The following is a 26,287-nucleotide window of genomic DNA, read 5'->3' on the forward strand; positions in this document are numbered from 1 at the left end:
AAAAGGTCCGCCCAACATCAAAACATCCAACTTGTTTCACAATAATAGCACAAAGATCCATATAGATCATTATGGTAAGATAAATAACACTTTATTTGTCCCAAAATGTGGAAATTCAGCAGCATATATACATCTTGTAGAATATGTATATATATATATATATATATATATATATATATATATATATATATATATATATATATATATAATTCAGCGTTAGTGTATCAATAATGTTATGTACCGCAATGAAGTATAACGATATATTGTTGCATTGATATTTGCCAGTAGACATGAGACACAATGCAACAGAGCTCTATGCCAAGACTTCAGTTATTATCACAGAGGTTTCTGCTCTGTTGCACATTAGCTTCTTTTTTTTTTTTTGCAACTGAGGCTTATCTTAAAGAAAACAAAGAGAGCATCAGCACTGCTCCACTCTAGAAACACTGAGGCCCTAGCGGTGTGTTGCATGTCGAGTAGATTGCAGCGGCGCTGTTTGGATCTTCACTGTCTTCCCTGTGGCACAGGCCTGAAAATGACAGTGTGCACAGGCAGAGGTAATGCTCAAAGAGACAAGGGTAAATAAAACAAGTACGGTACAACAGCCCACACAGGCTATCTCTACTAAAGATGCAGGCAAAATTAGGATTATAGTGAGTTCTATTTACCTTCTATGATATATTGTCATTTCAACATCTGAATCAATTGCAAATACAGCAAAAGGCCTCCAGTAACACAAGAAAAATGACTGAGGATGATGTGCATTGGAGGTGACAAACTGTGTATAATGACAGAAGAGATTTTTCCTTCTATTTACAACAGAATTTACTAAAGAAGAAGTTTTAAACCACAAACTCTTTGGTTTTTAAGTTGCTTTGCAACCTTCCATTTAGTGAGAATACATTCGCTACAAAAAGCCAAGTCTTGGAAACTCAAGAGGTAGCTTTTAAAAAATTTCGTGTGAACTCTGAAACATTTAATATATAATGATGCGAAGCTGGCTTTATAATAGTCATAGTACCTCATTTTCCAAATGTATCAGACACACAGCCTTTTTATGAGCCTTAACATTGTTTGGGGAACTCTTAGGTTAGACAAAATTTTGCTCTCATGCTAAATGCTACTAAAGCTAGATATCCAACCCTTTTACATCTAGTTGATCAATGCACATCCCAATATCAGGACTAAAAATCTCAGACACTGCTGGATATTAATGAATATGTTGTGTTTTGAGTCCTGAAACATTCTCTTATCAATCTGAAAGCGTCTTCTTGGAAAAAACAGATACATTTGATCAAAGACTCGACTTATAAAATTCAAATCTGTCTTTTTCCCAAAAAGGTATTTTGTGCAGTACATCTGAAGAATATTACATACAAATAAAGCAGACAGCTTTAGCTACATACTGTATGTACTGTCAGACAGTGTGCAATGTAGTGAGTCAGTAGAACACTGACACTGTGAGTTTTGTAACGTCACATTGCTATTCCTTATGCTATACCCGAGCTATCATTAGAGTGTTTGCTGCTTCCAGTGTAAAGGTAAATTCTCTAAACGTTTCATCCAGTTCACTTAGAACAATTTGCTTCTTTTTATATAAAGTGAGCCCACTACACTGCTGGTGTCAGGCTCTTGGTAATTCTGATAATCTTGGTAATTTGTGTTTTTAAAACTAAGTGAAGACAAGTAATAATGACAAAGTTTCACTTTAAACTGGGCTAGAAGGTCTATGGGGGTCCTAAGTGTGAAGCACTCCCACAAAGGCACCCGCAGCGTAAAGAGTGCTGGACCATCTGATAATAAACCTTCCATTGCTTGCACACAAAGGAGACACAGAGTACTTAACTGCATTCCAGTTTGTCTGGCAATGCCAGAGTTTTGAGTGGGTAGCTCTTCTTGTGAGCACTTTAAAGTCGCAGCAAGTCCCTTTTGTTATAACTTGGTGGATATACCAGTAGTCAGAAAAGTGGCGATGGCTGTGTGTTATATGCTAAGTTATTTTATTAAATGAAAATTATTCTCAGCTCTGCAGTTAATGTAGTTCTCTGCTCATAAAGGGAACCGTATGTATAGACTATTGTTAACAATTTTTTTTGCCATAATTTAAATGTACCTGCCTAAACCTATATACATGTGCAGCATTTGAAGATATCCATGTGGAGATTTCTCTCTCCACATGGATGCCAAGGTTGCAAAAAGTTTAAAACTGCTTCTTAGGAGGCTAAAAAGACGCCGCCGAGACCTGGCCCCCTTTGCCGATCCGTCGTCCGCCCCGACCCTGTGGCGGTGGCTGCTCCTCCAGCCGCAGCGCGAGCCCAACCCCGCTCCACACCCCAGTCCGACCGACCCAGCCCTTAGAGCCAATCCTAATCCCGAAGTTACAGGTCAACTACTGTCTGCATACACAGTCAAAAGACGAGTGAGGCTGGCCCGACTGACTGTTGATTTTTGCGACAGTGCTGTGGCACTTGTGGCCACTAGGGGCGCTTGCGTGAAAGTTACCGGTCTAGCGCCCCTAGTGGCCAAAAGTTACACAGTGTTCCTTTAAGTAAAATCAAAGGATAATCTTTGGGTCTTTGTATAGTAAACGTAACCTAAATAACCTCTCAAGTGGTTCAGTGTAAATACTAACCAACATCAAAAATGAATTTTTCCAGACCATTAAGTAGTTCAGGAGGTTAGAAGAGCCTGGCAGCAAAAATCATAGCATTAACACTTCACACTTTAACACTGAAAAACTGATGACCCCATTTTGTTTCTTCATTTTGAAGTATAATTCCCTGCATGCTTTATAACTGGCAGACTGACAGATCTTCTCACGATATTGAGCAATATTGCCTATTTATCTGCTCATATTGGTTCTGACCTCTGAGAAAAAAAACGATTTAAGTATGTTCTTTTAAGTATTAGGCAGATTCATAAAGGAATGCGTTTGAAGTGAACGGTTGGTGATCTGCCCAGTTTTCTCCAGCCTGTCACGTCAGGATTACACCTCACCATCCACACAAAGGCTCTGTGTTTGTATTTAAACAGACAAGAGGATGAGTAATCAATTGTTTTTTGTTTTTTTTTTTTATAGGAGGTGAAATAAGTACGCTGACATTTACATCCATGATCCCTCCAAGCAGGGGTGGAGCAGCGATTGTATAATTGAGGGTGTTCTAAGGGTAGGGCAACCATCGACTCCCAATTTATGGTAGTTTATTAAATGATTTACGAAAACCATGCAAAAGCTGCTATTAAGTCATTGATACTCAACATTTGGCTCTTTGTTTTAATGTTAATTATTATTCCCTTAGAAAACCTTGACGGGGGAAGCTTTTTAACCCCTTTTTACCTATCGCTTTGGCCAATTTGCAACTTTCTTTGTCCCATTTTTCCCCTTTTTTTTGAAATACAGCAAGATAAAGTAAAGCTTTGTTAGCTTGCTAACCTGACGCTACTACTTATTGCCTAAAACAGTATGACGTAACTAAGTATTAGGAAAGAATGGATGTAGGTGCTGAAGTTTGTCCACAAAAAACTAGTTGGTATCGTAACATTTGTACGGACGTTGTAAAGAATCTGGATTGATTCGTAAACACAAGCATGCACCATTATTATCTGGTCACTGTTGGTCATGATCACGCCAAATAAAACACAGAGGGGTAATTTTACGAGGATGAATCCAAAGTTAACTTGTGAGTTTCGACAAACCCTCAACACACACACACACACACACACACACGCACGCACACACACACACACACACACACACACACACACACACACACACACACACACACACACACACACACACACACACACACACACCTCTGCCCCTTCTCTCAGTGCCATGCATTCTCCAGTTGCCTTCACTGTCTACCAACACTGTAGGAATTAGGAACATCTACAACAAACAGATCTAAAACACAGCAGAGCTGTTACAATATAAACCTATTATCGTAACAGCTAATTCTGATCATAGTGTGCAGTAACATAATGGCTGTATATGTGTTTGCTATGTCTTATAGTCTGTATTATTTGATCTACACTGTGCTGTAAGTTATAACCAGTCTTTTAAAAGCTCTTCTTAGAGAGGATGCAGGTTAACTGCATTTGTTAGTAAGGAAGTCATTTTCAGCAAATTGTATTTGGCACATATTGAATTACCGTCACTACCTGTACATTACATGGCACATAAAAGACAATGCTAACACCAGTGTAGGGGAATTACTTACAGCTAACTTTGGAGCATGTTCATATCTAAAACACCTACTTTTTTCTAATAGAAATGACAGTTTTTACTATGTTGTCAGTAACCTTTGTAGCTATTATTATAGAACTTGTTAAAACCTGACATTCCATTTTCAGGTGGTGCTTTTTGTGTTACATATATTATAAAACTGAAAAAACAATTATTATATACCATACAATAATCGCTATAGTATGGTCTTTGATCTCGGGCAATGATTCTGAACTGAATTGTTCATAATCAATGAATACATTGATTGCTAATCTTTCAATGCTTTATTTATTTAAACTACTGTGGGTTCTCCCAGTTTGTGTTAAACTAAAACATTTCCTTGAATGTAGTTGTTGTTAATGTAATGTTCGTCTAAAATAATACAGTGAGCAGGATACACATATCCTATCCTTTTGTGTCTTTATTTGCATGTTTTGTATTGAAGTAATCCAAAAGTAACTAAAAGTAATTCGTTACATTACTTTAATATAGTGATACTCAGAGTAAGTTACTGATTACATTTTTTAACAAGTAACTTGTAATTGTACCGGATTACTTTTTTAAAGTAGCCCTCCCAACCCTGGACACGCCTGCCTTCAAGTCATTCCAGTGACGAGAGTATCACCCACATAAGAGAGACGTGAGGTCTCTACCTTTGCTTTCTCTATCTCACTGTCACTTTGTGCTCAATGTAGAAATAAATCAAGTCTGGGGTTCGTCCCTGGAGGTTTTGTTCCCAGGGCTCCAGTTGCACGGTGCTCTACTTGTCACTTGTATGATGCTTATGCATAGAGCTGAGTTATTAGAGCAAACGTGCATAATGAGTAGACACACAAACACACTGGGGAACGAGGCCGACATATAAAGTCTCTTTGCATTACAACCTGGAAATGCGAACCTTTCCTCGATAACACGCTACAGATGATGCACAGAGGGGCAGGCACAAAGTCACCCCCACTGAAAGCCCACCAAACATTTCTTAACACAGTTATTGGATAACATTGCTGATAGGTCATCCATAAAATTGAACTCTTGAGTGGTTGGGCAGTTTATTTCAAATGAAACAAATTAAAGTAATTTCAAGACGCTGCACTTGGTGAAGAAACCCGGAAAGCGCTCTAATCCCTGCAGATGTAGCCGAGTCGCAGAGTGTATTGGCACAGCACTCTCTTGGCTGGATTTGCCACTATGCTAAGCTCCCTAGGCCCGCTCCTTGTTCTTATCATAAAAGTCGGGGATGGGGATTTGGGGATAAGTGAATTCTAGAGAGCAAGGAAGGGAGTAGGGAGGTGCGTCACCAAAGGCCTTCCTGCTCCCTTGACGTTCCCAAATGGTGCATTTGTTTACCCCTTTGCTGCAGCAATCTTTTGTGCTCGCTCTCTCTTCCTCACTGATATGCAGCTCTTTTGTTGAACAATTTTCAGACTGTATTGGTATAAGAATCAAATTCCACAATCACTCCCCAACCTTCTTTACTCCATGACTTTAAGAAGAAAACTTTGTTCTTCTAATTTTGTTTCCTATTCAAGAGGTTTTTCTCCCTTCATATTTATCATGTTACGCATTACAAGCTTACCCGTGGTTTGACATCAGCAGCTTGGCGTAATTATAGTAACAGCTGAGATGGAATAATTAAAGTCTGAACCAGTGGGTAGAAGATTGGGTTAGAATCCAGCAAATCTTCTTTTATAGTTCTGAGGTCAAGGACTTCTGCCCGGTGTCACTACCTGCAGAGAGGCAGCTATTGATCAGGCAACATTTTATTGGTTATTTCTTGTTGTCAACATTAGTTACTGTAACAACTTGTTTAATTGGCTGTTAATAATTGGAAATGGAAGCATCGTGGTAACTAAAATTAGTCCCCAAACCAGCTATTGTTTTAACATGTATTTGTTTTATTATTGTTCATCTGTTATCTTCACTGATGAATTCAGGGAGCAACAATTTTAAAAGTGAGGGTGTTCTAAGGGTCGGCTCCCAATTCAGTTTATTAAATTAATTTACCAAAACCATGATAAAGCTGTTATTAAGTCAATGATACCCAACATGTGGCATTTTATGTCTTAATTTTAATTATTATTCCAACAGAAAACCTTAAAGGGGAGAAACTTTTCAACCCTTTTTTTCACCTTTTTCTTTTGCCATTTTGCAACTTCGTTTGTCCCGTTTTGGCCCCGTTTTCAAAAAACTTTACACTTTTTAGTTTTTTCAGATTTTGGCTTCCTTTTGCCAATAAATATCCCTTTTTCTAATTTGTGCCAGTTGTTTTTGCCACTTTTTCCCATTTCTGTGAATTCTTTAACCGTTTTTGCCACTTTTCATCCAAAAAAGCTACATTTTGCCCAATAAATAATACTTGTTTCTATTTTTCCCTACACTTTGTCTCTTTTTGTTCCACATTTATGCCCTTTTTCACTATTGTTTGCCACATTTTGCTCATTTAAGCTACCTTTTGTCATTATATACTACCTGTTAACTCTTTTTTGGATCAATATGTCTTCTACATTGAATCTCTCTGTAAAATATGAGTAGGAGGATTTTTCCTTTTTATTTGAAAGTGCGGGTGTCGCATACCCCACATCCGCCAATAGGTGAGACGCGCCTGGATGAGTTAACTGAATATATGAGCTAATTTAGAGGATCCAAAGTTTAAACCTGGACCACTAGTCACACAGTAAGCTAATTGACAGCAACAACAGTTAACCAAAGTGTAACAATTCAGACAAAGGCGAGCGGTGCTTTGACACAAGTCTCTGTTAGAAACAGGATCAGAACAAAACCTTTGACTGAATAAATTAAGTATTGAAAAATTCAATTCAGTAACATTAACCCGGAGATGAAAAGTTAGAATTAAAGGGCATACACTTAAAACAAGACAGCTGCATAAATACACACAGAATGAGTAGACGAGTCAGGCGAGGGACTGCTGGGAATATAAGATGGAGGGAGAAATCCTGAGCTATTGTTGAGCTTCATTCATACTTGTAGCAAAGATAACTTTGCTTTTGGCGATCCTAAGATCGGAAGTTGTTCTTTTCAAAACAAGAGCACATATGAGGACGCTGCAGTTTTTCTAGTGTCAAAATATATGAATTATCTCTATATTTTGTGTGCTGTTTAAAATGTCTTTCAACCGTATTCTGAAATCATTTTTGAAATGACAAAACAAGGTTTGTCATCTGCAGAAATTGCTACAAATATATTGCACATATTACATATATCCAACTCACTGATGTATATCTATCTATATAGATATAGATATATCAGTGAGTCGGATTAAACCATTTTCTGTGCAAAATTCTCCTTACGTCTTGCTGTAAATCCCACTTTTGTTCAATATTTTTGCAGCAATTTCTGCTAATGCCATGCCTTGTTTTGCCATAATTCATATATTTTGGCACCAGAAAAACAGCAGTGTGTGCTCTTATCTTGAAAAGAACAATTTCCGGTCTCACCATAATGAAAAACGAACCTTTTTTGTTTGTTTGTTTTTGACCTCTGGTATATATACCAATTTTTAAATGTTTTTTTTTTATTTATTTATTTATTTATTTATTTATTTATTTATTTATTTATTTTTATCCCTTCTTCACCCTGATAAAGAAATATGCCTTAAATTTCAATTTTGGTTTTTAAATTTGAAAAAAAAAATAAAAAAACACTCGTTTTTTGTTTTTCGATTTCCTTTTCTGAACAGAAAATTCAATGACCAAAACATACACTGACCCATTTATATTCAGAAATGCTGAGTTAACTGAAACAACAAAAGACAACTAGACAAGAGTTGAGGTTTTTTGTTGTCATTTCAGGATTACCCTGTTGTTGTGATTTCCAAACTTTTTCTACGCCCTCAGTGTCATCCATTTTAGAACATTTTGACTAATTTTTAAAGCCCTACAGAATACTTTGTACTATCACAATCTGAATCCTGAAAGATTAAAGTCTCTAATTTCATCAGAAAAAATAATTTTGTTTCGAGCATATTTCGTTCTTCTGAATGGTTCGCTTACTATATTTTAGCCTTCCTCCAAGTCTCTCCCCCGTTAGTTCCCACACACGCAACTTCCTCCTCCTCCTGGACATGCCGAGAGTCACCGCTTGCTTTTTGATAGTTTTCTCTCACCATTGCAACGCTCTCAATAGTCCACTTAGGTTCCACACATGCTCTGGTCGAGTGTGTGCTGCTGTGAGCTGCTGGAAACTTCAGCATCAACTCTCATAGCGCCATTTTCTGTCTCGTAAACTCTTTTCCTCTCCCTCTGAGCTCTGCATGTCACGGGTGATCTCTCATCCAAAAGTGCACTGCTACCACCTACATGTCATCGGTTGGTCACTACATCATGGTATAAGTTAGATATTCACCGGAGACATTCTTCACACTGTCTCCTAGCAACCCCAGCCAAAAAACACAATTCACGTCTATAGATTGAGTGCTATAGACGTGAATGGCACTCAATGAGTTAAAAGAAGTTTTCAGGCGCAACAAAATTTCAACAAAATGTAACCTTTATTGAAAAAGATAAATAATGTTGACTATTATTCTTCAAACTAAAAACACAAATAACATCAAATGTGTAATCCTATATTTTAGAACAGAATTATACATTTCTTTAAAAAAATAATAATAATTCTATACACCCCCCCACCTCCCATCACGCTCACCACCAGTTAGGGAACAACTACCCCATTGCAACAGTTTACCTTTATTATATGTACCTTATGTTACTCTGTCTTTACCCACCAGCCATCAACCCACTTTATTTTGTAAAAATATGAATTAGCTCCAAGGTCGGCAGGGAACAGTTCTAAAATGTAATGTGGTGAAACCTTTATAATAATAATAATAATAATAATAATAATAATAATAATAATAATAATAATACATTTTATTTTAAAGCGGTTTTCGAGACACTCAAAGACACTTTACATCTTAAAAACAACAAGAGCATCGTTAGAAGACAATATGACATAGACAAAAGAAGTGAGTGAGTGGGTGGGTGGGTGGTTTAAACATTAAAAGCTGAGAGAAATGTAAGGATTGTGTGGGGGAGAAGTGTCATCAATATGATCCCCTGTTAAACATTCGTCCAAAAAAACCTACAACCAAAAGCCAAACCTTTTGTAAATGGAAAATAAACCAGCATTGTTATTGAGATTATAGAGTACCTTCATCTCCTTGAAATGATTTGTGTTGTAAAATTAGCTTTTTTTAATTTTTGTCTTTATTAATACGGTATATTTGGTTACTTGCTGCTGTTTGTAGCTTTTAACAACTTGCTTACCACATGATAAAAATCAGTTGAAATAGGAAATATCATAAATGTAAGTATATTTACTTTGTGCACTTACTGAATGCAGAGTCATAAACTGAAAAATACTCATTTAAAGGCTCTTGTGGTCTCCCATTACCATTCTCCCTTTCTCATTACACATTTTAGCACGATTACAAGCGTACATGCAATTCTTCCAGATGGAATTGCTTAGTATTTTTTTGCTGTTTATTCCTTACTGTGCAGTATAAACACATATTAATTTGGGATTGTTTTTAATGTTCTCAGTGGTTTCACCCCACACACTGTTTAATAGGATTTTCCTCCACACTGTTGTTGTTGTTGTTGTTGTTGTTGTTGTTGTTGTTGTTGTTGTTGTTGTTGTTGTTGTTGTTGTTGTTGTTGTTGTTGTTGTTGTTGTTGTTGTTGTTGTTGCTGCTGCTGCTGTGTGTTTTGGCACCAGCAGCAGAGGAAATCTACATTGGGTTTTAGGGGTGGATTTTTTTGTTTTTTTGTTTTTGCTGCATAGTTTCTAAGCACCATTAAAGCTTTGCAGCACTAATTACTGACTGATCAAAAGGCCAACCCCCAATTAATGAATGCATTTGCCTCTTTTAGTGTCACTGTCCGTCTGTTTGTTATTTCAATCGCTGTTGTTTGTTGCTCGGGACGGACTGTGCATGTTATTTGTTCTCTTCCTAACACCTTTGAGTGGTGTAAAGAAGCACAATGATGGAGTTTTTGACACACCACCTACTTGCTTTGCCACCGGAGTAATGATCAGGAAGAAAAGAGAAACTCAGTATTTGGATGATTTAAAAAAAAAACAAAAAAAAAAAACATTAGATTAAGAAAAAAAATGCCTTCTCCTTGTTTTACTGTATCCATCCACTCTCCATCTTTTTGAGTCAATAGAATTGACCTAATGGAAACCAGGTTACTCCTCTGTCTACCCTACATAATGTTGGACAAATGCATTATTCATTCTCTGTTCCAAGGAGTGAGGTAATTATACATTTATCTCCAAAATAATACTAGCTCCTCACTGTGCCTGTGACCTTGCCACAAGATTTATGCCATCCTGGACCCACGCACCCCCATCCACCCCACCCCACCCCCCACTTCCCCCTCCAAAGGCCACTGAGAGAGCAAATGTATTCTCATAGCAGAAATGGATTTGCTTTTTATGGGTATAAGATGGTTGAAGGTTATAAAAAGTCGAGTCATTAAATGTAAAGTTTTGAACTTTTTTGAGGCTTTTTAGAAGGGCAGTTGCTGTCAGGCTCCAAACTTACCGACAGAGTGGATTAAAAAGTACACCACTCAGAAATGAAATGAACAAACGGAGCTCAAACTCTTTCTTTATATTCATTGCTTTATCGGTATCTTTCTTCAATAATCCTTCCTTCTCCAACACCCCATCCCCCCCCACCCATCCCACCACCACTTCATGCTTCATTTCCATATCATTCCCTTTCTTCCATATTATCTTTCTCGTTTACCTAAATTCTTCTCCTCTGGTGTTTCCCATTCGGCACCATGTTGGCAATTTATTCTGCTCAAATTCACACTCACAAAATGGCCTTCTCATCCATGTCAACATTCATCTTATCTTAATGCTTGCATTTCTTCTCTACTCCCGTGTTTCCCTGCAGGCCATCATGGCACAGCTTCCTCAGGAGGAGAAGGCAAAGATTGCTGAGCAGGTGGAGAGCTTCAGACAGGAGAAATGTAAGCTGGATGCAGAGGTGGCGAAATGGGACGACAATGGAAACGACATCATTGTACTGGCCAAGCAGATGTGTATGATCATGATGGAGATGACAGATTTCACCAGGTAAATAATATTATGCTTATAGGATGTGAATAGGATTGTAATTTGATGCTGATGAATGACTAAACGGTAGTTAATTTTTTTGCTTGCATTGTTGACAATGACTTTTTTCCCCTAAATGTTTCTATTTTTTCAGATGCTGACTCGTGTCGATTATGAAATGCAGCTCTTAGTTTTTCTTTCTCCTTTTTTTAATCAATAAACAATAAATACAAATAAATAAAAAATAGGGTTTCACTATATATATATATATATAGAATTTTTTTTTACAATTAAGTTACAAGTGTTATAAAAGGGGAAAAGGTTATGTACAGAATTTTACATTCTGTATATCTGTATACATACACATATGCGTCCGGTTATACAAGTACATATATATATAAATGTAGAGGTGGATAAATGGGATTGCAATGGAAACAACATCATCGTACTGGCCTTTTATCTCAGTATACACTCAGTATACATTATTTTATATACGTGTAGATATAGAGTTTTGATATTAAAGACAAATGAAATGCCTTGAGGACTTTTTTTAAACAAACAAACAAAACTGCAAAATGGGGTTTTGGCTGTGATCCCAATGACTCAGTATATTGTGACTCTATGTAAAAAAAAAACCCACATTCCAGTCCTCTACTGTTTGTTGTTTCATGTTTTGTTTTATGGATTATATTTAAAAGCTCAGAAATCTCCCCCCTCTCTTTGTTTTTGCTTGTGTTACATAAATAGTGTTTTTCTTCTGTGATTCACAGCACACTCTTTAAATTATGGCAGTGGCTAACCGTACGGTTGAAATATCAATATACAGACATTCCATCCTTACGCAGCGCCCCTATTTGGCCAGTTTAGGTGATAGGTCAGTCATTGGTCAGTTTACATTGCATAACTAAGACTAAATCTTACCTTAAACCTAACTCTAACCCAAACTCTAAAAACTGTTGCCATATTGGGTTATAACCTAAACCTAATCCTAATCCTAACCCTAAAACACTACGTGCGTGTACTTCAGTAACCGTACCAATAGCAACGGGGGTTGTCCGTATGGCAACCGTGCAAATACACACTTTCCTAAATTATTCACCTGAGCTAAATGTAAAGCGTTTGTTTCATCCAGTATGTATAAAAATTCATATTGTTGGGAAATTTGATGCCAAAAGCTAACAATCTTGATTTCTTTCTTTGTTGCACGTACACTTTTCAAGAGGGAAAGGTCCTCTTAAGAACTCCTCAGATGTGATCAACGCCGCTAAGAAGATCGCTGAGGCTGGTTCCAGGATGGACAAATTGGCTCGTGCTGTCGCGGATCAGGTAGTTTCACTTTTGTTATCATTCATGTATTCTGAGAGTGTTTCTGACTGTCGCTCAGTAGTTTCTAGATTGAGGTTTGAGAATATGGCCAAGGTGAATAGAAACCTTATTATGTGAAAGCTGATGAACATATCGAGAGCAGTGGGCTGTATTGGTGCATGACTTTGCCTCCCAACGGGGCTAACACTGAGAGAGCAAGGAAGTAGAACCAAGTTGTGTCTCAAACATAATTAGCTCCCAATCGAGATGTTGCATTCATTATCAGATGAGTACTTCTCCAAAACACGCTGACAGACCTTTTTCAATATCAAATCAATCAGCAGCTTGTCGAGGGAAGAGGGTGTATCCAAAAATAGTATTGCGAGTGTGTGTGCAGCAAATGAAGTAGCGGGTACACAACTGTCACATTTGTGCGTGTAGGTGAGGTGGCTGAAGAAAGCAAGAGACAGGAAAACCTTTCAACTAATAAATACATATTTAATACAAAAGCCAAGTACAGGAAACACAGATTGCGAACAGTAGAAATCAAATATAAGAACAAACAGAGCCAAACACTGAAAGAAGAATAGAGCAGAGTGAACAAAACTACATGATAAATGCTGAGAGACTGGGCAGGGAGAGGCAGAACAGGGACAATGCACCAGCACTTAAATAGTGCAAGGAGACGATCAGGAAATTAGGCACACCTGAGTGCAAACAAATGAAAGGACTCTGCACAACTTCCCACATAAAATAGTATAAAAATGTGTCTATTTAAACAGACAGGAATCAACGACCCACAGAAGGAGACTAGGAATAAACTGAACCCACACAAACATTCAAATATAATTGTTTTACCAAATCATGACCGACTAAAGCCAATAAACCTCCAACAGAAGAGGCTTCAACCCATGACCATAGGCTAACCAAACCGTTAAACCAAATGAACAAAACTAATCACAAAGACAACTCACCAACATCATACAACAGCAGCAAATTAAGTGGGTTGTATTTTCGGTAATGTTTCGTTTTCATTTTAGTGATTTTAAAGGCACACCGTGGACTTTTTGACCTACAGAGTTGACCCATATGAGTTCTTTTAAATGATTCCTCATGCCAATATACAGACAGTATCAATGCTCCGAGCGGGGCTTCCCTCTTGAAGTATGTAAGTTTGGAGAGACGGATCGTCTTTGGCCAGGTCACGTGACCTGAAGAATGCCTGGAGAACGTTTCACTTTACGGCAGTCACGTGACCACAGGTTTGGATATAAATAGTTCCCACGTGACGTCACAACATACAGGCATTTCCCAACCCAGCGCCATTGCTGTGGGCAGCTGAAACAAGTTAGCCTCTGTTTACCACCAAAAGAACAGTTTCGTGGTAGTTTTGTGTTAGGTTAATGGTGCACAAATCGCCGTGATAGTTCAGTTAAACGTGGATTTTTTAGTAAAGGAAGCCCGCAAGTCAGAGCCGTAACTTTGGGATAAAGATTGGCTCTCAGGGCTGGGGTGTGAAGCAGGGCTGAGCTCGTGCCGCGGCTACAGTCTATGGGCTGGAGGAGCAGCCGCCACCGCTGCACTCTTCTCACTACCGCAGTAAACAAGTTAGAATGATGCTTGTTCCACTGGGGGGACATTTTATTTACTAGTTAGTTATAACTTACATGACTGATTTGTCTTCTACATTACATGCTCACTTTTTAAAGCGACACGTAATTTCTTGCTTTCTGTTTTAGGTTGGAAGGGAGATTTATTAAAAATAATCACATCTAGAAAAGTAAAAGGATAAAAACTTTTGAAAACTGTGTTCAAAACCATTATTTTCATGTTTTGTAATGAGAAGATTTTTCCAAGCTCTAAACTCTCTTGCTTTGTTATGTTTTAATTCTGGAAACTAACCTTTTTAAAGAAATCCTAAGTGCACCTCAGCCAATGATGATTTTGAACTCTGACCATTAAAGATAAGAAAACAGTTTAAGAAGCCTTTTATAAATAAAGAGCCACTAGCGTCTAAGGACAGAGAAGAATAAGCAACAACAACATACAGAAGTCACTAATAGAGGGGTTTTTAATGGGTGTTTAATGGCTGTTGCTGTCTTAGCCCTCTTTTAGTTTCTATTACTAACTTTTTTATCCGTTGGTTTAGATTTTATTTCAACAAACTATTATAAAAGTGTTTTAAAGCTGATGGAGACGGTCATTTTGACCAGATAATGGCATCTTGTAGGCCTCGTAGATCAATACATCAAAAATCATTGAATTAAAAAGAACATGTAAAAGGTTGAAATCGCTGCTAAAACGTTTTTGATCTCCACTGTAAACACTCTCTTATTGACAGTGTTGGAAAAGTTTCATGAATTGCATTGTGGGATGTCTTACCTTGGTTTCTTGTGTTTCGTTATTGGACAAGGAGGACAGTGATTCACTTCTCGCCATTCTTGTTCTATTTTATTCCCAGTGTTCCCTGTAATATAAAGCTTTATAGAATGTGTTGGGAAGTGACTTTAGCAGAGTTCTTGAGGACAAACACAAGAAATCACAATAAGAATAAAGTAAAAACACTCCACATCCCACAATGCAGTGCGTGAAACTTTTCAGAGAATGTTAATAAACAGGTTTTTTTTGTTTTTTTTACAGTGGAGATCAAAACAAACTTTGATCTTTGATATGTTGATCTGTGCGGCAGCGGCGAGTCTATGTCTTAATCTGATAAAGAATGTCGTCTCCAACAGCTTTAGGTGGGGCTTTCTTCTGTTAAAATGGGACTACTATAACATATCACATGTACCTGGGTAATGTATAATTTTAAAGGTTGGTTGAATACTCAGCAATAGTAGGTTCAAACTCTGAAACTCACAAATCAGCTTTCACAGACTGTTAATCAAATGACTGAACTTGAAATATATTTATTTAGTTAAAGTTGTTGAAGTTGTCACTGGTTACTATAAGCTAGTAAAAGAATAATAACGTACAACTGTCTTTTACATTATTATTTTAGGCATGTAGAGTTTTGATAATTAAATAGTTAAACAAAGTGAAACTATAACCAGGAAAGCAAAAAAAAAAAAAATAACATCAGGTTGTTTGAAGGCTAATCAGAGATGGGCTGAACAAAGCAGGCCTGAACTTGTGTTTTTGTCCTCAAATTTACTTTTACTTTATTTTTTTACGTAGAAAGTAGTGATGGATGTGATCACATGTTGATATGTTGCCGAGTTTGTCAAGAGTTGCTGTGATAATGAGAGCAGACAGCTCTTGTTACAGAAAACATTACTTTTTATACTAATGCACTAATGCTCTGTCTGTGGGTAACTCCCTCACAATGTCTATTAGGAAGTAAGAAGAGTTCATCAAGTGAAAACATCAAAAGTTTTCTTTCTTCTTGGCCCTTAATGGATTTATATAACAGATACATTAACTGTAAATACTCTTTTCTCTGTGTAATCATAAAGGACAAGTATTTTGCATTCTCACATTAAGGTAAATAACCAGGAGCACTGTGGCTTCATTGGAAATAAAAGCAGCCCCACTGCTCGCAGACAGGTCCCTTAAGTAGCAAATCATGTCGTCATGACTTGACGTCAGCCCTATTGATGAACACGTGAAACACAAAACTGTTGCGCTTGGAAGGCCAACTGCATGTTATGCTCCTTCATAGTCATTCAAACACAGCCCTTGAGATAAAGAAAGCTCCAGGGACACCTCAACCCATTTCATTCCTTTCTACCCTACATCCCTCACTCTTCTTGTTTCTGCTTGATGTGTTAGCCAATACATGCATATCTTACATCTAATTGATTTTTATTTACATAAGCACTCAGGTTCTTCTGGCTGTTTCTGCCACTCAGTTTAAACTAAAAATGCAGATTTTTCTCCCATTGTGAATATTGTTAGTAACTGTTTCTAACAGTTTGTATTAGTAGTTGTTCTTTGTCTCACTTTTCATTTAATAATTCAAGAATATGTTTTTGTTAGCTTTTTTTTTTTTGTAAAAGGAAGAAAGTCATCTGCTACCATTTTCCTTTTAGAATGAAGGATTTTCATTAGCTTGGATTAATAAAAAAAAAAAGTAAAGGAAAATGTGAGTGAAATCCTAAATTCTCTTTGAACATTTTCTGAATGGGACCAATCAACACAAGCATGAGAATTTGTGAAATAGATGCCGTGAGATATATAAATATATTCTATTAAAATCACTAAGGAAGTTGTTAACTTATTTGAAATAACTCGACAGCCACATTACCTTCTCTCCAACTTTAGACTGAACTCTGGGTTTGTGCTAATCCTTGTTCTATTAAAACAAAGAGGGTATCAATACCTTGATGGAGTTCGAAAATGAGAAGCGCGCAATTATTTTTTTCAGAGTTATTGCCCCTATTCTGTTTTTCTTTCCTCTGTTCGAGGTATATTCAAAGGGGACAGCTTTTCTTAGAAACCGTTTAAGATAGGATAACCAAATTTTGGGTGTGGCTTCAGGGTATCAATACCTTGATGGAGTTCGAAAATGAGAAGCGCGCAATTATTTCTTCTGGAGTTACTGCCCTTGTGCCGTTTTTTTTTACTCTGAGGTATGTTCAAAGGAGACAGGTTTTCTTAGAAAACGTTTAAGATAGTTAGTAATTTTATATTCTGATGTGATAATATTTTCTTATATATACATCTAAATTAGATTTAGGACATTTAGGAAAAGGTTGTGAGTTACAATGACTTTTTGTCTTCAGTATTACCATCACTTAAAAAAAGTACCTTTCTTGCTTTGTTATTTCTTATTCATTTATTTATAGTCATTTATTTTGTGTTTTGTTGTTTTAAGTGAACCCCTGCTGTCGGCGCTGACTTTTGTTAAAAACCTTTGTTATGAGTCGAGTTGTTTATGTATGTAAGTGCTGCAAATGTGCAGGTGTTTGAAAGGAAGTGCTCAGACTTCAATATTATATTTTAACTGTCACAGAGGAAGCCATTGTGACACAGAGTGCATAAGAACAAACACTAAGCTCCTGTCACCTAAGCTGACAGCAGTGAAACCAAGTGTAACTGATGTGTAATTAAGAATCTTCTCTGTAAAAAAAACAAATGCTACAGTTTGGCAGTGCTGCCCGGCGCACAAGCATAGATGAAAAGGAATCTTTAATGTTTAACACTGACCCTTTGCTTATAATTGTTTGTTTGCAATGTATTTATTATGGTGTTTATTTGGTGTTGTTTATTATCATTATGGGCCTGTACTACGAAGCTGGATAAATATATCTCTCCGTTAGCGAACTTCACTTAACTAAACATTCACCGTCACAGAGTTTGTGCTCATTTACGGGATTTATTCCATGTGTACTCTCCAATATATTGATATTAGGGATGTAACGATTCACTCAACTCCCGATACAATTTGATTCACGATACTGGGTTCACGATACGATTCTCTCACGATTCATTTTACAAAATGGGACTGTAGACAAATTTTTTTTTTGGGAAAAAAACTAGAAAATACGGTACTATTTTCCTTTTATTTTTCATTGTCAAAAGAATTCCTTGATAAACTATTCAAAACAATGCAATTTAACTAAAAATAAATCTTGAATGAAATAAATAAAGGAATAATACAAATGAAAATGAAGCCTGTTAATTTAAATTCTGGTTCTATAATAAACAATGCAAAACTGCATAATAGTTCTTTTTCTTTTAAAAGTGCAACTGAAAATGTATTTTGTGCCTTAACAATTGGACTTTAAAAAAAAAAAAAACAGTGATTGCACTGATTTACGTCATATTTGTTTGGACCAGCAGAGGGTGCTGGTAACACAGTGGTCGGTTGGCATGCAGATATCTTGCAGTGAAGAAGAGAAGCTATGCTAGCAGACAGAGCTAATAGAAAAACGTGACTTTTACAGATATTCAAGTAATATTACAGATATTCTTTCGGTGCTAAAGGGGTAACGAATCATTTATTAACATATTTAAGAGTAGAAGGCAGCTAGAAAGAAAGTAGTAGCAGACTCCGCCCGCCGCCTACACTTGTGGATACACTTGTGCGCCCTCTGCTGGTTAAAAAAAGTACTGCGATTCAATTTTCAGAAAATCGATATCAACCGTGATACCTATGAATCGATTTTTAACTGCCTTACGATTAATTGTTACATCCCTATTTGATATTGTATAATCACATAGATTTAAGCATTAACATCATCAATTATCTGCCTGCGTTCCTTCCTTCCTGCTCTTGCTGCATTAACAGTGTTGTTTTTAGTCTGAATTATGGATTTTAAATCTTATTTTTACAGAATTATTCCTCAATTGTGACGTAAGTTGCTTTGCACGTTTTCTCTGTGCTTGTGATTGATCAGACGCTGCAGTCTCCGCTCCTTTCACGAGAGCGCACACAAAGCCAGGTTAAAATCACCTGGCTTCAGTGAACGTGTTGATAACCAGCTTTGTAGTACAGGGGATCTCTGACAGAGAATGTTAATTGAAGCCTGCTGATGGAGAGATATCCTGTATATGCTTACCCAGCTTCATAGTACAGGCACCCCTTGACTTGAATAATCAAAACTGCTCCAAAAACATACGAGATGACTAAAATATACACACAAATAACTGAAGTATTTAGCAAACAACAACAAAAATACACAAAAAGACTCCAAAAGCACACAAAAATAAAACAACAAAAAAACATTGCACAGACATATTTAGAACTCGTGGTCCGGTTCGGTCACATAGCGTTCTTCCTTTCCTGCTGCAGCTGCTGTAGCCCTGAAGAATACAACTTTATCTGTAGCAGTGAGAGCATTGAGCCACGGTCCAGGAAGAATGGAGCAGAGGACAATTTTACATCGTTGAAACATTCCTTTTCCACAATAACATGGATTATCCTTATCTTTGATACATGGATTATGTAAATAGATTCGATGGGTCTCTTGCGTGCAAGAGAAAACAAACATAATTATGTAATTTCTTTTTAGAAAAAAATGAGGTTTTCACTGTTGGATTGGACTCAGATGAGAAAATGCGACCCGATCCGCCCTCTAACTGTGACACGGTTATTTATTTACACCGTTCATGTAACTGTTTACTGCAAGAATGGTGCTCATGCCTCTGCATGCATCTGTTGAACCAAATAGTAGTTTGGTCTACTGTGCTTTCAAGGCAATAGGTAGAAATATGTGTGGCCTCATTCTCTTTGGTTTAGTGTGCTTCATCACCCATTAGCATTAAAAAAAACTTAAAATGAATGTTTATTTTTTTTAAATCCTGCTCTATGCTCCTTTAATAATGTGACCCTCAGATGCTGAGATAAAAGTAGCCCATCTCTGTTCTAATACATGCTGAACCTGAAATAAATAAGTAGAGCTTTGATTATCTGAGTGACACAACGAGTTCACTTCAATCCAATAATAGAAATATTTACAAATATAATACCAAAATGAATTTTTTAAACATTTTATTGTTCTTGTTTTGGATGCAAACATTTCCAGACATCATCATTATGGTGGATGACTAACTTTAAGTGCATGTAAGTGCTGCCCTTATTGTGAAAGCCGCCCTTATTCCTTTACACCACTGTCACAGCACAGCTACCTCGAGTCACTCTGATGATTGCATGACTCATATCGGCTTTGCTTTTATGTCCTTTTGTTACAATTTATATTATCAAATTAAAATGTTCCCTCTTTAGCTTTTTATTTGTCGTGAGGAGGTAAAGATCATTTTACTTTTAATTTTGATCAGAAGGTGTGTCAGACTACAAAAATCCTTTTGCAAGTTCATTTACTTTTTTATTGCAAAATCAACAAACATGCAGAAATAAATAAATCATCTAGCATGTTGATGTTTAAACAATGTCCTTCCTAAAGTATTGACACATTCACCTCATGGGTCAGCACAGGCAGGCTTTAAGTGTAATGGATGACTTTTGACCACAATTTTTTTTTCCTTTGTGTGTCAAAATGAAATGCTTTTCCATGGCTGAGTCAGGTCAGCATCCACAAGGTGTTTCCTGACTAGTTAGCCATGAATACGCTTCCACTATGACGGATAAAGACAGAGAGGGAGGTTAAATGAGCTTGGCAAAGTAATGGCCCATACAATTTATTTACATCAACAGGGAATCGGTAGAAGAAGCAAGCTATTAGTCAGCTTTACAATAGGGGGGGAATTGTGTCACGTCCGCATCAAAGTTGCCGCAGGCAGCCGTGTGCATGTGAGCATGTGCCAGCCGTGTGAAGAGCAGTTAGCAGCCATGTTAGCCAGGATTGGCGGTGCAGGGATAATGCCCAAGGAGAAGCTTTTCCACTTGCCTCACTGGTTCTCTATGAGCTGGCAACTCAAACTCATCTAGACTCTAGCTGAGAGGAAGTTGGTGCTATTCAAAGCCTTGCCTTGAAAGAGAAACAAGACACTATAAAGTAAATAATGAGCTGAATTGTTCCCTGTAGTTACATTTATAGGCTGTGCTATCAAACGTTTCATCTTGCGACACTAGAACGGGCTTGACTCGCTATTTCCAAAGCAGCAGTGAATGGCACTTGTAGCAAGTCAATAGTATTTGTTTTTACATGCGAGGCCTTTATTCTCAGGAAGGCGACAAGCAGAGCCGTGAGTCTGGAGGGGGGCATATTCATATCACAGCTCAATGTTTAACTAACCATCTCCTCACGCTCAAGCCCGCAAGACCTGGAAATGAGCCGTGTGCTTACCCACGCAGTGCTGATGAACGTCCCAGTTAGGAACATTTAATATTAATAGTTGAAAGAAAGGTGCTGCAGCAGAATGATGCTCACAGTGTTTAAGCAGCTGATGCAGTGTTCCTAACCCACTGGGAGCTTAGTGGGCCAGAGCTCACTCCTGGAAGGCATCCAGACTGAATTAACTAAGAAACATGTGAAGAAAAATAGGCTCTGCTCGTATTCCTATTGGTTCCTTTGCTATGCTGTGTGAGTATATCCTTTATTGGCCACGTTTACATGAGAGCTTTAATTCTCCTTTAATTCAGAATAAAAGTTAAGTCCTCTATAAACTGACTTTGTAAACACTTAATTCTGAATGAAAATGGTAATATCAAATTCAACTTAAATCTGAATTAGGTGGCTGGTTTATTCCGATTTTAAATACTTGTAAACACTTTATTCTGCTTTAAGTGAAGTCCGGTCGCTCTGCACATGCTCGGCCGGTCATGATGACGCGCTGGTGACGACATAATCCAAGATGGCCGCTCGGACTTGAGACGAGACTATTTAATTAATAAGAGCCTAAGAAAACTTGGACATAGTGAAAAGAGTGGATAGATGGAAACATAAACATGCAGACATTCACATGGACACATTAACTTATTACACACATACGGACATCGGCAAATGAAACTGGCTTCCTCTGAGACATGAAGCTTATTTGCACCAGGTTTATCATTGTTCCGGTTGATAGAGCTACTATCTCTACCAGGGAGCAAATTCTTATTCCTGGTTATTGTTTTCCGTAGTTTTACTGGGTTTTATTTACCGGCGATTAGTTCCCATCTCCCTTCTCCTGCTCAGCGGATGAAAGTGAAATCGTATGTTATTGTTGAGCTTCAAACCTACAACAAAAATAAAAGTAAAATAAAAAATAATAATAAAAAATAAATTTAAAAAAAAACATCATGTAACCGTGGCCATTGCTGACTTGGTGCTGCTCGACAAAAACTGATGTTGCTAGTTTCAAAAGCTAAGGTTGAAAAAAAAAAGGGAAGGGAAGAAATAAGCAGAAGAGCAGCTGCTTTGCAAAGTATTATGTCCATTCATTGTTGATTGATCGGTTTTCTTCTTGTGCTGCATGCTGTGACAGCCTTGTTTTATATGAAATGCAGAAGCTTGGCTCCCTGAGGTTTAACACAGCGTGCCTTTGAAGCATACAGCAGCAACAAACTACCTCAGTAGGAAAAAATAAATAAATAAAGGGCTGAACATTTCCAATTTAGTGTGTAATTAGTACCTCCGTATTTTGGTTGCAAGCACTGATGCCTTAATTCACAATCACAAACCATCTGGGACCTTAAACAAACCTTTTTGCATCACACACTGATTAGGAAAAATGTCCAAAAAGGTTTTTTGTTTTTTTTAATTTTAAAATGAAGCTTCCCGCTGTGGGATGTTAGCTGTTTGCTCTCGCCAACATGGCATCACTGCGGCTTTGTTGCTGCCACATTTTAGTTTGAATAAAATATTTGTGTATATATATATATATGTCTACTGTATAATATACACTATTATAAAGAATATGTGAGTAAAAGCAAGACTGCATATATAAAGCAAGATAAAGTAAAACCAGAAAATAAAAATCTAAATGAAAATATAAAGTAAACCTTAAAATGACTGCAGTTAGATGTTTGGCTGTTTCTAAATCTGATTTTAAAGAGCACAAACAATCTGTCAGGTTTCAAAGTGTTCATTTTGAGCCGCTTTGCTACTCAGACAAACGACTACTTTGGGTTCAAATATCCAGCTTTGAGTGATCCTTGTTGTTGTGTTGTTTTTTGTGCCACCCTTTCATTCAGTGCCCTGATTCAGCATGCAAGCAGGACCTGCTGGCTTACCTGCAGAGAATTGCTCTGTACTGTCATCAGCTCAACATCTGCAGCAAGGTGAAAGCCGAGGTCCAGAACCTGGGAGGAGAGCTCATCGTTTCTGGGGTAGGTTGATCTGTTCAAATCACAGAACACTTCCATCCATCTATTTTCAGACCCACTGGTTCCCATTTTTCAGGGTCACGGTTACAGAACACAAATGGTTTTTATTGTTGAATGATCAGGCTCTGCAGGTGAATACACCTTTTAGTTCAAGGTCATGAAGAAGCCTAGAAAATGATAGGAAGGGTCACGCGGATTTGGACTGGAGCAATTAGATTATCAAGTAATAATACCTTTTGGGCCACAAGCTTTTTCTTTTTCAATTTCACATTTTCATGCTTGATCAATTCTATTATTAATGCTCACTCAAGACGATGATTTTGTTCTAATCGCTTTCATGCTATTTAGCAGTATGTTGTTGTTGTTTTTGTTAAATAAATGTTAGCTGTTTTGGTGCTTAAGCTTATATCATCAAATGGAAAATTAAGAGCCAGATTTTTAAAAGCTTAAAAGCATGTTTCAGATCGATGGGATTTAATCTTGTGCACCTTTTGTGCAATAAATATGATCTCCAGCAAGGATCGCACTAGTGCAGATAAGTAAAGGATGTTAGTGCAAAAGCAGATGTAAGAGTAATGTACTTAAAAAATAAATAAAATGTATTTTTTTTAATTATTTTTTTTTCCTAAATTGCAGCCCAGAAACCAATGGTCCAGCATACCAGTACCAATCATTTGGACCATTGGATCTGGAACCTATCCCTGCAGACTCAGAGCTTCATAAATATACATAGGCTTCATTTTATTGAGCAAAAATATCTCTCAATACTTATGTGCTGTGAAGGAATATCCATCCATCCAATCAACCATTTTCTGACCTGCTCTCTCCTTTTTTTCCGTGTTGCGGGTGTGATGAAATAACATTTGGCTTTTTTTGTACTGGTTTTGATAAAGTTCTTCACAAATTGGCAAAAACTCACTAAGACATACTGTGGGTCTCGTCTACAAATGCAATCTTTGCAGAGATTTGAACTTTTTCTGACCAGCTGGAGTCCGTACTCATTAAATCTCAACCGTTGACTCGTCTCAGTGTGATATAGAAAGAGGCCCGTTTGCCCCCAACCCTTGAAATGTCATCCAAACAAAACAGCAAGAAACCGAGGAAGAGTTGACCCCCGCCTTCCCTAATTAAATGCTGCTAATATGAGATGTCATAGAGTGAGGGAATGTTTTTATTCTGCTTAATTGCAGACCTAATACGGATAAATCCAAGAAAGCCTTCGCCCTCCTTCTTGCAGGCACACTGACTTATTTGACATGCGTTGCAGTGTTTTTCTTCTCATCATGTGTTTCTTGTTACCTTTTTGTAGCTGGATAGTGCCACCTCCCTGATCCAAGCTGCCAAGAACCTCATGAATGCCGTAGTGCTGACTGTGAAGGCATCGTATGTAGCGTCCACCAAATACCAGAAGGTGTACGGAACAGCCGCTGTCAACTCACCGGTGGTGTCTTGGCGTATGAAAGCTCCAGAGAAGAAGCCACTTGTAAAAAGGGAGAAGCCCGAGGAGTGCCAGACACGCGTACGACGAGGCTCCCAGAAAAAACACATCTCCCCTGTCCAGGCTCTCAGTGAATTCAAGGCCATGGACTCCTTTTAGGTTCAAACAAGTAATACGGTAGAAAAATGCCATCCCCTGCAGTTAAAAAAGTTGTTGAAAAAGTTCCTCTTTACATTGTGTTGAACCCACCTCTTTGCCCTGTGTGTGCTTGGTGCCACCTCAGGAGGACTACAGTATGCATTAAACTGCCGTGGACGCTGTGGTCCTCTTGGCTTGCAGGCCAACAGCACTCACCCAACAGTATTTATGAAACTTATTGTAGCCTAATATGTAAGGGCCGAAACGTGACACGACTTCTACTACAGATGGAAGTTAAGAAAGAAACATATCAGTAGGAAGTGGCGTGGCGTTCGGAGCAATGTTGTTTTTTTCTGCTGTACCATTAACGTGCTACTGGCTGGCTGCTTATATACACTTAAACAGAATGGCGTTCTGGAATGGCTCGGTAAAGGAGTTATTAAGGGGCGATATCGACAATGGTGCGATCCCTCTTGATATGTTTCCCTTTCAATTTGAATGTTAACATGTAGTACTAGGAGTAACTTATGTTTAAGAAACCTGGCAACCCGGTAGTTTCCTTGTTCCTGATAATTATAATAATAGTAATATAAATCCATATGGTGTTTTATTATTTTACCAAAGCACACTTATGGTCTACTGTAATGCCTTTTTAAATCTGATTTATTTAATGATTACATCACTAACTTTGATGAGGGAATATGTGTAGCGTATCTGATAGACCAAGAGGTTCGACTAGTTTGTGGTTAGTGATTTGCTCAAAGAATAGAAATCCCTGCATACAACACCTTTATATTCAGCCTTCGCTAATAAATCCCTCTACTTGACATTCTAGACTTTGTTGTGTCCTTTTTTTTTCATTGCTTTCAAATTTCAGTCCACAGCACTTGTTTGATTATATTTAAGATACAACTTTTAATTTGAGGAATCTGATAAACTCAAAAATCCATTAGTTCTTAACACTTGAAGATGAAGAAGGTCAGTTCTGGGTCAGAGATCTTTAGTAGACTGTGCATTCAAGATGAATGGTATCAGGTCTCATTGTTAATGGGATCAAAACAATGTTTTTACCAGTTTCTTAATGCAAAATTAAGTATTTCCTTTTTCTTTGCAGGTATTTCAAGATCAAATCATCTTTGATTTTTCTGTAGGAATAATTGATTTTTATTTTTATTTTTTCATTGGTCTGCTGACCCCTTTACTTTTACTACCATGAGGATGACATTTGGGCTTCCATTATCTGTATCTACCATTATCTTATGGATTAAGCCATGAATGTGATGCAATGTTCCTTTCTTTGGCGTCTTTATCGTTTTCTGAAGCATTTTCAAACGCACATTTATTGAAGGTTAGATTATCATAAAAGGTAAAGCCATTATCTTGGGCTGTACTTTGTGTGCGTGTAAGCTGAATAAGTATGTACATCTAGCAAACAACAATC

At 37.5% G+C, this 26,287-nt stretch overlaps 1 protein-coding gene across 1 annotated transcript in view; it reads left to right on the plus strand.

Annotated features, from left to right (window-relative positions):
* The window catches only part of ctnna2 (catenin (cadherin-associated protein), alpha 2), a 342,575-nt gene extending 316,895 nt beyond the window's left edge, over window positions 1–25,680 (plus strand). The window contains exons 15-18 of the mRNA XM_028456891.1: window positions 11,151–11,332; window positions 12,532–12,637; window positions 23,139–23,273; window positions 24,580–25,680. Coding sequence (XP_028312692.1) covers window positions 11,151–11,332; window positions 12,532–12,637; window positions 23,139–23,273; window positions 24,580–24,867 — 711 coding nt within the window. The 3' untranslated portion in view covers window positions 24,868–25,680. The remainder of the gene's footprint in view (window positions 1–11,150; window positions 11,333–12,531; window positions 12,638–23,138; window positions 23,274–24,579) is intronic.
* The last annotated feature ends 607 nt before the right edge of the window (window positions 25,681–26,287 follow it).

This window comes from Gouania willdenowi, chromosome 1 (assembly GCF_900634775.1).
Source record: "Gouania willdenowi chromosome 1, fGouWil2.1, whole genome shotgun sequence".
Lineage (NCBI taxonomy): Eukaryota > Metazoa > Chordata > Actinopteri > Blenniiformes > Gobiesocidae > Gouania > Gouania willdenowi.